Source organism: Antedon bifida, chromosome 2 (genome assembly GCF_963402885.1).
Source record: "Antedon bifida chromosome 2, ecAntBifi1.1, whole genome shotgun sequence".
In the NCBI taxonomy this organism is placed as follows: domain Eukaryota; kingdom Metazoa; phylum Echinodermata; class Crinoidea; order Comatulida; family Antedonidae; genus Antedon; species Antedon bifida.
Window position 1 is genome coordinate 21036771 of NC_136227.1, and position 13885 is coordinate 21050655.

The 13885-nt window shown below is 33.8% G+C and overlaps 2 protein-coding genes across 2 annotated transcripts in view; one reads left to right on the forward strand and one right to left on the reverse strand.

The window, feature by feature from the left end:
* Positions 1-13885, reverse strand: part of LOC144858635 (uncharacterized) — a 199756-nt gene that overhangs the window by 106133 nt on the left and 79738 nt on the right. The gene's annotated exons all lie outside the window — the stretch shown is intronic.
* The window catches only part of LOC144858554 (small G protein signaling modulator 1-like), a 195265-nt gene that overhangs the window by 7803 nt on the left and 173577 nt on the right, over positions 1-13885 (forward strand). The window contains exon 2 of the mRNA XM_078714687.1: positions 372-415. Within this exon, the coding sequence (XP_078570813.1) occupies positions 372-415 (44 nt within the window). The remainder of the gene's footprint in view (positions 1-371; positions 416-13885) is intronic.

Here is a 13885-nt window from a genome sequence, read left to right on the forward strand (position 1 = left end):
TTTAAGGTCATAAAAACATTAGCGTAGATCAATCGCGGCAGATTTCGAACATTGGCAAAATTAATGTTTTTTAAACCCAAAGGGTACTACAATTTACAAACAATTTGTATTTAATCTTTAATAAATTTACTAATAATCTTATTTCTGGATTTAATTTGGGTGGGGAGTGGTTTACTGTATGGTTCGGGTGAACACCCAGCCACAACCCCTGACATACCCTACTAATAATAATCTAAGGAGAGAAAGCTGATCATGCAATGTTACAGGCTAATGTACATTTCAATCATTAAAATGAGAGAAAATTAGGCACAGCACTGCCAATTGGATGGCATGGAGTCTTATTTAACACTTCTGATGCTTTTGTTTTGTAGATGAAAGTCTAAGGGTGGAGCTACTACGAGTTGTCAAAAAAGAGGTAAGTTGTCTTTTCATAATTTGAGTTTCTTTTACAGTTTTGATTTGATTTGATTTATTTACATCTCATTAAAAATACATACACAGTTTATGATACAGAAAGATATATACAATTCAAAAATTTTAAAAAGACAGATACAGCGAGATGCAGGATAGCCCATGAAAGTCCCGATGTGGGACTTATTTCCAATGGGGTACTCAATAACAAATTTAGAAAAGACAATAAAAAAAAATTACAATACATAAAAACATACTAATATTGGCACATATAAAATATTACTTTACCGTTGATTCACTGTCACGGGTTCTAATTCTAAAATTTTCAATAGAATTGCTTTGTTTTATTATTATGGGCAGTACAGGGCATTCCAATTCTTAATTACTGAATATGTATAAACATATTATGAGCAACTGATTTAAAAGTAGGTACTCTAAAATTAAGACTGCTACCTGTTGTATTATATTGGTGACATTCGTTAATACGGTGAAAATCTGAGGTAAGATAAGGTGGACAATAATTATTTAAAATCTTGTTGGCATGGCATAAACGTAAGAATTCTACTCTATCCGATACGTTTAACATCCAAGAGTTGAGATGCACCAATATGAGTTTGTGAATCGAAGTCTTGTATAAAGTTTACCGTTTTATTTTAAGTAACTTGAAGTTTTTTTTTAAAGGTTTCTCCAATTCCCGAGAACCATGATGAGCTTGAATAGTCAAATAATGGTTGAATCAACGAAAAATCAAAAATGTTTTCGATAATGTTGGTTAATATAGGGGGATTGTCAACTCGGTTTTTATAGGATGAAGGGATAGCTGATTATCAGTAAACCATTTATTGCACTTCATCAAATTGTGTCTTAATTTATTTTCAATAGTTTTAAAATCGGTATGAGAATACAAAATCGCACAATCATCGGCATAGAGAAGCATCTTACAATCATCATCGACATCGTTGACATAGATGGTAAAAATATCAAGGGTCTGAGAAGGCTACCCTGTGGGACTGCACATTCTATTTCTTTATACTCCAACTTTACACAATTTATATCTGCTAATTGTTGACGAGTGGATAAATAATTCCTAAACCAATTGACGGACTTAAATCCTAACTATGATAGTTTATCGTATAGAATATTATAATTCACAGAATCAAAAGCCTTTTGTACATCTAAAATCACCATTCCAGTGAGTTTACCAATCGACATTTGGATTCGGACATGATCCATTATATTAGGTGTATAAAGACTGGTATCCGTTGAAAAAGATTTACGGAACCCAGATTGAAATTGGTTCGTTTTCATTTAAAAAGGAAACGACTTGTTCATATACCACACGTTCCAAAATTTTTTTTCAATATGCGGATAACTCCTTGTGATTGTATTGGATCAATATTTTTTTTTCTGTATTATTAGTTATCCGCATTCAGCGGATAACTCCTTGTAATCGTCCTGGATCAATATTTTTTTTTTCTGTATTATTTTGCGTTTCTCTAAAATGTGTAAACATAACATTTCATAACTTTGTCAACATATGGGCATTTACGTGAAGTTGTGCACCTCCTATTTTTTAATGATGTCAGAGTTGCGCAACATGATTTACGCCGATTTTATGATTTTTTATGATTGATCATAGATTAAAAACCAAGCATAATTTTTTTTGTCATATCAAGGGCAAACTTTCTGTGGATTAAAAATAGAATGTTTTACAAGAAGTATATGTACGCGCGCACGCGCATTTAAAATTTCAAAATGCGCAAAATTAATTCGCGCATGTAGGACACCGGACGTTTTTTTAAAATTCGCGACAACATACATCGCTGGTCTTTAAAAACCAGACAATCAGACAATCGCATGTTTATTCACACAACACGGAATTGATACAAGGCGTCTGGTTCATGAAGACCTTTCGAGTTGTTAGAACTTTTCATCAAGTTGAGGGCGGATGTCAATAAACATTGATTGACCGTCTGAAGCAACTTGTTTAGGGTAGGTAGGCCTCATATAGGCTCTATTTATGATTTTTACATTTCACCCCTAACAAACGCCCCCCTTTTTAAAAAATGCAACGCCCAGGGGGCGTTTATTAGGAACAATACGGTATGTTGTAGATATAAATTCATGCAGAATCTTTACCTCTCGGATGTTGTGATGTCATCGTATGGCCACACGAATGTAAAATATGGGATTTTTGTCTCTTTCGTTATTGCTCATCACATTCAATAGAGAGCATCTCTCTTATCCATATTCCATTTCTCCCGAGATTTTAAAAATGTCAATCAATTAAAAAATATTTTAATTTTTATGACGTCATAATGTCTGAAAATGTTAATAACGTGGGTCACTGATTTTCATCTTTACAGTAAATTTCAATTTGTTATAGCTTGTCAGAATAAAAAGTGATAATCATGATTAAAACGTTTTCTGGAAGCTATTGGATTGTAGATATAAATTCATGTAAGCATTTTGCCAATCAGATGTTGTGACGTCATCATAAGTCGTATTTTGATCTTTTGCGTAAATGTATATATGACAAAATATACAGCATTCAGCACTAACAACATATCATATTCTTCAGTTCGGGTCATAATGCCATAATCTTTTTCTGTGTGCAATATTCCAACGTATGACGTGCACGTGGCGTTTGTCGTGCAGATAACTAACTCGTCAAAGTGATGAGTTTCATGTCTAGTTAGTTATCCGCTTAGTAGCGGATAACTCCTTGTAACTGTCCTGTTTCATCATCCTTTTTTTTCTTCTGTACTATGCTTCTTTCCTTCTGTCTTTTTTGCGTCGCATTTCTCTAAAACGTGTAAACAGAACATATTGTAACTTTGTCAACATATCGACATTTACATAAACTTGTGCATCTCCTATTTTTGAATGAACATGACTTGCGCGCGATTTTATGAATTTCAATGATTGATCATAGGATAAAAAATAAAAGTCATTTTTTATTGACACTTGGTGAAAGGTTAATTCTTATCAAGGGTAAACCCTTTGTGTGCTAAAAATGGCATGTTTTACAAGAAGTTTTGCGCGCATGCGCATTTAAAATTTTGAAATGCGCAAAATTAATTTCTAATATTATATTGAATATTGAAACGTGTCAGGCTATAGGCGCTTGACCTTTGACAAGATCGTCTAAAATTTATAATATAAAACTATGATACGTAGTTTTGTATATTCAGGAATAGCCGCTCCATAGTCTCTTTGCTTTTCTTCCTTATTACTTATTAACTAAAATTTTTTATACTAACAAATATTATTAATAATATACCTAGTGTGTAAACATTTATGACATAAGTTCATTAAACATCCACACAGTACAACTCTTCTTAACAAAATTTTTTCAATCTTCTATCAACTAAAAGTCATGTCTCGGGTCACATTCTATGGTCACCTTACAGATAGGCTACTACATCAGTACTTCTATGATTGGATGAATAGTTGGTGACAAGAACGCTAGTTAATCATAGCCAGTACCGTTTTGATTTTACGATCATTCGGGAGACCACCTCACGGCGCGCATGCGCATTTAAACTTTAAAAAATGTACGCGTACGGTGTGCACGGAGCATGAAAATCATGTTTTTTTCTCTTGAATCTGATTGTTCAGCCTTTCCTAGTCATTTTTATATGTATTGCAACCTGTGATCGTAATTAGTGGTAGTATAACAGTAGTCAATAAACAATCTCAACATCCAGCTCTTTAAATGTATTCCTTTATTGGGTTATTATAAACATTACATCGCCATGATGTATCTCACCTCCCTCTTCTTTTACCCACGAGGTTCTCTCTATGAACACCCTCTATAGTGTGACCTTAACTTCTGGGGTTACACCTCCCCTCCTTAATAAGAAGTGTCCCACTTCTTTAAATACCTTACATGAGAAAGAATATTATTGAAATGGCTATTGTGATTATTACTCTGTAGATTATGATCACTCTACAAGAAAAGACAAAACAAAACATGTGTTGCATAAATGACATACATGACATATAAACAATGTAGTATACGAGGTGCGTACAGTACATACACAAAACAATGTAGTGCACGAATGGCGTACAGTACATAACATGAAACAATGTAGTATACGAATGGCGTACAGTACATAACATGAAACAATGTAGTATACGAATGGCGTACAGTATATAACATGAAACAATGTAGTATACGAATGGCGTACAGTACATACAAACCACAAACACAGGGATGTCACCACGGTGGTCGGCGATGGACGGCCCCGTCCACCACTCGGAATTTACGACCACCATTTTCATGACACCGACCACCACTATATTTACCCGTGTAGATCGTAGCCTATTGTTCGTAACTTACTACTACGATACGATGTATTGTTATTATAATTATCAACGTGTCGATCGTAGGGTGGTTCGTAGAGTAAATAAACAACATTGTCATCGCCTTTAGAAAACGCATGGACAATGCAAATTAACAATGTACTGTTCACTAATTAAAATCGGCGCCGCCTAAAAATCCTACCTAAGGCTAGGCCTAGTAGGAGACGACACATTAGCCCGAATTTAGCCGAACGAGAAGACATCGTGCGCCAAATCGACATCGGAATGGAGTCTAGTTTCGGCGGCCTAAGCTAAGCTTACGCTAATTTTTTTAATCCTACCTTGGCTTAGCGAATTATAAATATGCCGACGTAAACATAAACAAAATATATGCAAAATCAATATATTCCATGTTAAGATTTAACATAGGCCTAGGCCTAGTACTCAATTATTACGACATGTCACTGTAATAAAAATGGCCCTAGTATTCTGTAGCTAACCCTGACCATAATTAATTTTGAGTGAAAAAAAACATGTGCTACGTGTGGTGGAGAGAGAGTATCGCGTTTCATGTCATGTGACACAAAATCTAGGTACACAATCTTCGTCGCGTTTCCAGGCCTGCCATATAAAAAAAATCTAGGTCTGTGCGCGCGATCGACGTTCCTATACTATATTTAGAATGTTAACGATCTTTTGTTGTCGGCATCGTTTCTGGATCGACTGGACGTTTTATTTTTAGAAGTTGGCCTAAGCCTATACTAGGCCTACTACTACTAGTTCATTGTGGTTCACCGTGTGGTGCCATCATGCCTCTACCGTGGGAAATTTCTATTTATATATATTCGCCGTCGAGTCGATAAAAAAACACCACGAAAAAACGATTACGATTAATAATATTTATTAATAAATTCTTCCGAGTAATTTACAACTTAGTCCTCCGTCAGTCAAAATTGACTCATTAATTCAATTGTGCACACCTTGTTACCTCACAAAAAACATTGTAATGCATTTTTCCGACCGTATTAAAAATATGCGTGGGTTTGGCGGAGTAGTCGGACACCCCCCCCCCACCCCCCGATTTTTTTCGATTGGGGGGGTGGGGGGCGGATCGCCGACCACCAATCATGACATGCTGGTGACATCCCTGCAAACATTTACATAATACATACAAAATCATCTCAGAGCAGATACAGTTCTTACTTTTTAAAATATTACTGGCATATGATACAAAATTACTACACAATGTGAATTAGGAGATCTCAAATACAGTACCGGACAGAATTATTGCAGATTTTGAATGCATTCAACGCATTGTTAAAGTGTTGACAATGCGTTGAAACTGCGTTGTCAGTTGGCGTTGAAAGTGTTGAGTTCGTTGAACTGTTTATTCAACCAACACAATGTGTTGCGTTGAGTTTGCGTTGAAATAACGAACAATCGGATTCGTATGGTAGGTAAGAGCACATGAATGCAACTAGAAACAACCTGAATGACGCACTTCCGTTGTAACGATAATCGTACGCTATGGGTCTGAACACCTCATTTTTTTCTCTGCGGTTTGTAATGTGACCTTGCTGTAACGTTGTACGCTAAAACGATCTAACGCCATGGGTCTGAACATAGCCTTAGATACTGAGGCTTGATCAATTTTAAGTTTATACAACACTGGTGATTTCTGCTGGAATACTAGGCTGAAGGCATCATATATGGGAGTCACAGAGCTCAGAAAAGTGGCATATACTTTCATCATTGGGTCGCAAAGACGATCATAAATAGTTCTTCCTTTCTGGTTTTCTGCTCTGGAACCAAAGTACGATTTCAAGGCATCCCATTGTAACAACAGCTGTTTTAACGATTTACCAAGCGACAGCCACCTAGTTGGGCAGTGCTTCATTACCCTCTGCTGGAATTCTTTTAGCTCCTCTCGTTTCTTGCTGCTTTTTCAAAGTAGTAATAAATGTCAATTATAAGCTATTCCGGATTGTAGCTTAATTCCTTGTAGGCTGTCTTTGCACAGATGTTAACGAGATGACTAGGGCACCCAACGCTATAAATCTGTGGAGCTTGCTCTTTAACTTTTGTCAACACACTTGATCGCTTTCCAATCATAACATTACAGTTATCAGATGAAAATCCGACAGCATTATCCCATGAAATGTTAGCATTCTTTAAAGATGTGTCCACAACATCTAAAATAGATTGTGCTGTTGCTATGTTGCATACTGGCATATCAATGAATCCAACACACACTTTTCCATCTTCATTCATGTAGCGTACCAATACAGCACATTCCTTTTTGCATAAGATATCATTCGACTCATCTAGCATCAGGGTAAATGGCTGTCCACGGTCTCGGAGACATGTCAACAACTTCTTTGATGCCTCTGGCTCTAAAAAAATAAAGATTGAAAAAATAAGTTTAATCTAACACATATTGTAATACAATAATTTGTCCACTGGAATACAAGTTGGCAAGTTAAAAATGAAGCAAAAACACATAAAAATATTATAATAGGTTAGCAATTAGTGGGTATCTTTAAAACGTAATAGGTATGTTAAACAAATGGGCACAAATAATGAATTTAGTTAAGTAAATGAAAATAAGTACAGGCAACTAAAATGCAAATAAAACTAACCTAATGCATTCTCAATTATTGCTGCTGTTTTAGTGTATGAACACTTGTATTCCTTCGCTACATCAGAGTCTGGAAACATACGCTTGAAAAGATGATTTGCATGCTGTGTTACAGCAAACGGAAGATTGTGTTCAACAATGAAAGAAGTAAACAGCAGTTCAGCTTCAGTAACTATCCTTTAACGGAGTGCTGGTAAACATGAATTTCTTGTTCACTGCCACTTCTTTTACATGCTTCTCATGCTTCTTTCCCTGTTAAATATTTATAGAAAAAAATATATTAATAACATATAAATTATTAGAGAATAAAATAAGGTTTAAAATTGACAGGAGGCGATGAAAAAATATCTAAAATAACTAAAGCTGTAGACAAAAAGAGAAAAATTAAATATAAGACCTTAAGCTCCACATAATAATAGTAGGCCCTTCTTTAGCTAGGATAACAAAATAAACTAGAATTTAATTCGTCACTTTGACGAATTATAGGTGATCATTTTTATCATTTTACTGAAATAAATTTTTTTTTAAACATGCACGTACGTTAACATACGATCAGAAAATGTTGATGTATACCATCCCATTATACGCTTATAGTGCTGAGTTGTGCCTATTATATGCCATATACAATATGTACAGTATATACTGTATATCTATATACAGTGTAGCATAGGTGAAATTATGAGACACACATCATGTTCTAATTTTTTGGTATGATGGAATTATCAAAATAAATTCGAAGATGGCAATTTCAAAAGATTATGAATTGAGCAAATAAATATAATAGTAGAGAGGCCAAATACACAAAAGTCCTCTATAAAAAGTTTGGGGGGCATTTGTTGTTAATAGCAGGCAACCATGTTGAATGTATCATTTGTGGGGTGACAAAAACGATAGGGGTGGATGCCATCTTCAGTTTTGGGTTTTAAGGTCAGTTTATGTGGTCAAGAGGTCAAACAAGGTCAAAATATAGGATTTTTTTTTATTCATGGAAAATCATCTACATCATCAGATCTATCCAAAAAAGTATATTTGAAGATCAACTGATGCTTCATATTATAGTAATTATGTGATAAACATTTTATTTTACACATAAAAACATAGGAAATTAATTATAAAAGTGTCATTTTCTCAAAATGTTGTTTTTACAAGTACAAGTACACACAGTTTTTTAATAGGCTTTCCCAGTCTGTTGTAAATTTGTCTTTTTTATGTTGTCCACCAGTCATCGTTTTGATTTTTTTGTCGGAAAAAATAGGTCAAGTGTTATATGTATGAAACGCCATATGTGCCAAAAGATTGGTCTTTTACTATAATATTATTAATATTACCTATAATAATGTAATAATATTTAGAATTTTTTTTTGGAAAAATTAGTAATATTACCTATAATAATGTAATAATATTTAGAAATTTGTTTTTAGAAAAATTTCGAAAACAGAGACTCCCTATATGACCTAATGTCGAGATGTTTTTGTTTGGGTCAGATAATGTAATTATTTAAACATTTTTTTCATTCTTTTAATGATACAAGTTTGTTGTTTCCAGAAATCTTGAAAGAGAAACCTGGCTGGTATCAAGTCTTTGTTTTCAAAAACCCTAACTATTGGACTTTATCAAGGTTGGAAGGAGTGGTAAATGGGTTCTCCTTCTTGAGGCCTTCGCATCTATGCTATCTTGGCTGACGGTGATAACAGATATAAAACTCCTTCTGCATGACATGGTCAGACTGATCACGAATCACACATAATACACAATATTCTTTCGACCTGACAGATGATAAGGAAGATCTTATATTTAAAGTAACAACTTATTGATAATAAGGAAGATCTTATATTTAAAGTAACAACTTATTGAAAGAAAAAAAACAGTATAGAACTTAAAACTTCATGAGCCACTGAGAAAGCATCGCTCTAAACCTTTGCTATACGATTTCTATAAGGCAACTGTTTCAATAAAGTATATAAAAACAAAAAAACTGACAGAAAATCTGCTGATCAACCATTGGAGTATGATCATAGCCCAATTTTAATATCTTTAACCAAATATGACTTCACATATCTTAATGGATGGCGTTGAAATACCCACAGATGTTCCAGAAGAAAACTTAAAAACATGATGGTCATGCACCATAGGATTCAGTAAACATGGCTGTAAAACATTTGGTGACTAAACAAGTATTTATGCAAGTTACCTAGATATTTCGTCATTTTTTTGTATTTGATCATTACATTGGAAAGGGGTGGATAAAAGCAGTGACACGATTGAAAGGATAGTCCCAATGTACTAATCTGTACTTCCGTATGTGTTTTGGGCCACATTCATCTGTTTGGAGGAGAACAAATATTACAAAGTTTTCAGACATTCTTCTATGTCAATAACAAAGAGCTTGCAATTATACATGAAAGTTGATGTATAATGATATGCACTTTGTAACTCCAATAGCAACCGTACAAAAGTATGGACGATGTCTGGTATAGTGAACAATAAAGTGGTTCTTTAATAATCTAACCAGCTTCGTTTGCCGTTACCCAGATGGCCAGTAGGCATTATATATCAGTGCTTGAAGAAATAACCACCTCAGAGCGTTTACCTCTTTCCATCCCAGAAAAATTCCGAATATTGGCATGGGCCCATGCCGCCCATTACTCCCAACACACAAACCCTCTGTGACCGTTTTTAAATGAAATTTAAGACATTCCAGTAGGCCTTCAATTTCGGTTATTTTGATACTCTAGGACTCATCCTATACATCCCTTGAACACCTTCCAGGAGTGACTAAAAAGGTTTAAATTCTTCCCAGTACAATTCTGGTCTTTTTGACACCACACTATAACCATCAGCCCCAGGCTTATCATGAAAATTATATTTATTTCAATTATTAATACCGATAATTAACAGGTCTGTGCTCTATTTGACCTTATGACCTTGAAAATGACCTTTAAACTTGTAAGTTGAAAAATTGATGAACTTGACCATCTACAGCAATATGTCAATAATGATCCAATAATGGTTACATTTCTTTTAATTAGCTTATACGTTGTTGAAAACAGCTTAAACCTCTATTTTACCATATTTGACCTTATAACCTTGGAAATGACCTTTGAACTGAAATTTGAGAGCGGCATCCACCCCTATCTTTTTTGTCATCCCATAAGGGATATATTCCACATGGTTGCCTGCTATTAACAGAAAATGCCCTCACATTGGCCGCCCTACTATAAGAATTGGAAGAGAATCTGGCATGTAGAAGCGCTGTGCGCGCTCTTTGAAATTTGTATAACTTTGACAAAAAAGATGAAAAAACTACTTTTTAACTTCATCTGGCCATATGTTAACGTCACAACATCCGATAGGCTTGATTTTTATATGAATTCATATCTACATTTCATTAGCTTTCATAATAAATTATAATAATCAAGGTAACCTTCAATTCTGAAGAGCTGTAAGATATTTAAATTCACGGCGAAGTTGAAATTACACGACCTACGTTATTCAAGGTTTTACGCGTGATGACGTTATCAAAATGAAAATAGTGGCAAGTCATGAGAAAGCCAATTAATTGAGAAATCACATACTAAAATTTGAGCAAAAATCAGGCACAAAATAACAGAGATGCGTTCTATTGAATGTGATAATTATATGACGAAAGAGAAAAAAACTTAATTTTAAATTCAAGTGGCCATTTGATGACGTCAAAACATTTTGTACGTCAAATGTGTACACGAATTCATATCTACAACTCAATGGCTTCCCGAATAAGATAAAAAAATTGGGGGTCATCTTGCATTCTGAAGAGTTATTTTCATTTTAAAAAAGACCTATTTTTCACCATTTTCAGAACATTTGTGAAATTAATGTGCACATTTTGTCATTTTTAACGTGCTCGTATAGCGTTATTTTAAGTCGGAACAGACTCAAATTTGGTGAATGTACTAAGGATGGTGAGTAGAATGCGATTTGTAAAAAAAAATCATATTTTTTACGCATTTTAAAAATTGCGCGCACAAAAACGCATTTTTGCGCAGTAATTTTTTTAAACACGCAAATGACCTAATTCATGCTCTAAATTGATCAAAACTTAATTTGGAGCTTTTTAAATTTTTAACGCGCAATTCCATGTGCATGACCTTGAAAAACGTAAGTTTTTATTTGTTAATATTTTTATCCTTCACCTGAAGTTTACGTATAGTGAATTTTATTGATATGTGATAAAGAGTTATGGAGATATGATTGATAGAGTGATTTCACAAAATCACGTATTATTGACGTCACGGTTGAGTGATCACACTGAAAAGCTTACTATGGTTAAGTTAAAGTAATTGAAAGACATTGTACAATTTTTGTGATCATTGCTATTCAACTTTTTGAGATAATTGTTACACAAAAGTGTACAGAAAGAATAATAACTAGAATTTAATTCGTCACTTTGACGAATTATAGGTGATCATTTTTATCATTTTAATGAAATTAACATTTTTAAACATGCACGTACGTTAACATACCATCGTAAAAAGTTGATGTACGCCATCCTATGACATGATGCATATACACTTATAGTGCTGAGTTGTACCTATTATGTGTCATATACAATATGTACAGTATATACTGTATATCTATATACAGTGTAGCATAGGTGAAATTATGGGACCCACATCGTGTTCTAATTTTTTGGTATGATGGAATTATCAAAATAAACTCGAAGATGACAATTTCGAAAGATAATGAATTGAGCAAATAAGGATTGGAAGAAAATTTGACACGTAGAAGCGCAATGCGCGCTCTTTGAAATTTGATTAACTAAGACTAACGAAATTTAAAAACTACTTTTTAACTTCAACTGGCCATATGATAACATCACAACATCCGATAGGCTTAATTTTTATATGAATTAATATCTACATTTCATCAGCTTTCATAATAAGTTTTATTCTTCAAGGTCACCTTTAATTCTGAAGAGCTATAAGACATTCAAATGTATGGTGTAGCTGAAATTACACGACCTAGGTTATTCAAGTTTTTACGCATGATGACGTCATCAAAATGAAAATGTTGACAATTCATGAGAAAGATAATTAATTGAGCAAGCACATACTAAAATTTCTGCGAAAATCGGGCTCAAATAACGGAGATGCGCTCTACTGAATGTGATAACCCACACAAAAAGATAAAATTACTAATTTTTAAATTGAAGTGGCCATTTGATGATGTCATACCATTTTGTACGTCTAATGTGTATATACATTTATATCTACAACTTATTGGCTTCCATCTTAAGTTAAAAAAATTGGGGGTCATCTTCCATTCTGAAGAGTTATATTCATCTTAAAAAGGCCCTAATTTTTACCATTTTTGGCACTTTTGTACAATTAATGTGCGCATTTTGTCATTTTTAACGTGCTCGTATACCGTTATTTTAAGTCGGAATGGACTCAAAATCGGAGAATGTACTAAAGATTGTGAGTAGAATGTGATGTATACATCAAATTTTATTTTTTACGCTTTTTAAGAATCGCGTGCGCAAAAACGTGTTTTTGCGCAGTAATTTTTTGAAACCCGCAAATGGCCTAATTCATGTTCTAAATTGATCAAAATTTAATTTTAAGCTTTTTAAAATTTTAACGCGCGATTTCACGCACATGACCTTGAAACACGCAAGTTTTATTTGCTAATATTTTTTACCTTGACCTGAAGTTTACGTGTAGTGAATTTCATAAATATGTGATAATGAATTATGGACATATGATTGATAATGTGATTTCACAAAATGGCGTATACGTGACGTCACGGATGAGTGATCACGCTGAAAAGCTTATTATGGCTAAGTTAAAGTATTTGAAATTGAAATTTTTGTAATCATTGTTATTCAACTTTTTGAGATAATTGTTACACAAAAAGTGTACAGAAAGAAGAAGAACTAGACATGAAACTCGTCACTTTGACGAGTTAGTTATCCGCACGACAAACGCCACGTGCACGTCATACGTTAGAATTTTGCACCCAGAAAAAGATTATGGCATTATGACCTGATCTGAAGAATATCATATGTTGTTAGTGCTGAATTCTGTCAATTTTGTGTCATATAGTATATACAGTATAAACAGTATAATCTGTATACATATTACATACAGTGTAGAATAGGTGAAATTACGGGACCCGCCATTTATTCCATTTTTTAACATGGCGACGGTATCAAAATGAAACACTAAAATACCAATTTCGGAAGGATATTATCTCAGCAACAACATATTAGCGTGTAGAAGAAATTTGGATACGTAAAATATAGATGCGCGCTCTTTTAAATGTGATGAACTATGACGCAAAATATGAAAATACGACTTTTTTTATTCAACTGGCCATATGATGACGTCACTACATCTGATTGACAAAATGTTCACATGAATTCGTATCTACAATTTAATAGCTTCCAGAAAACGTTTTAATCGTGATTATCACATTTTATTCTTACGAGCTATAACAGATTAAAATTTACTGTAAAGATAAAATTAATGACCCACGTAATTTAAATTT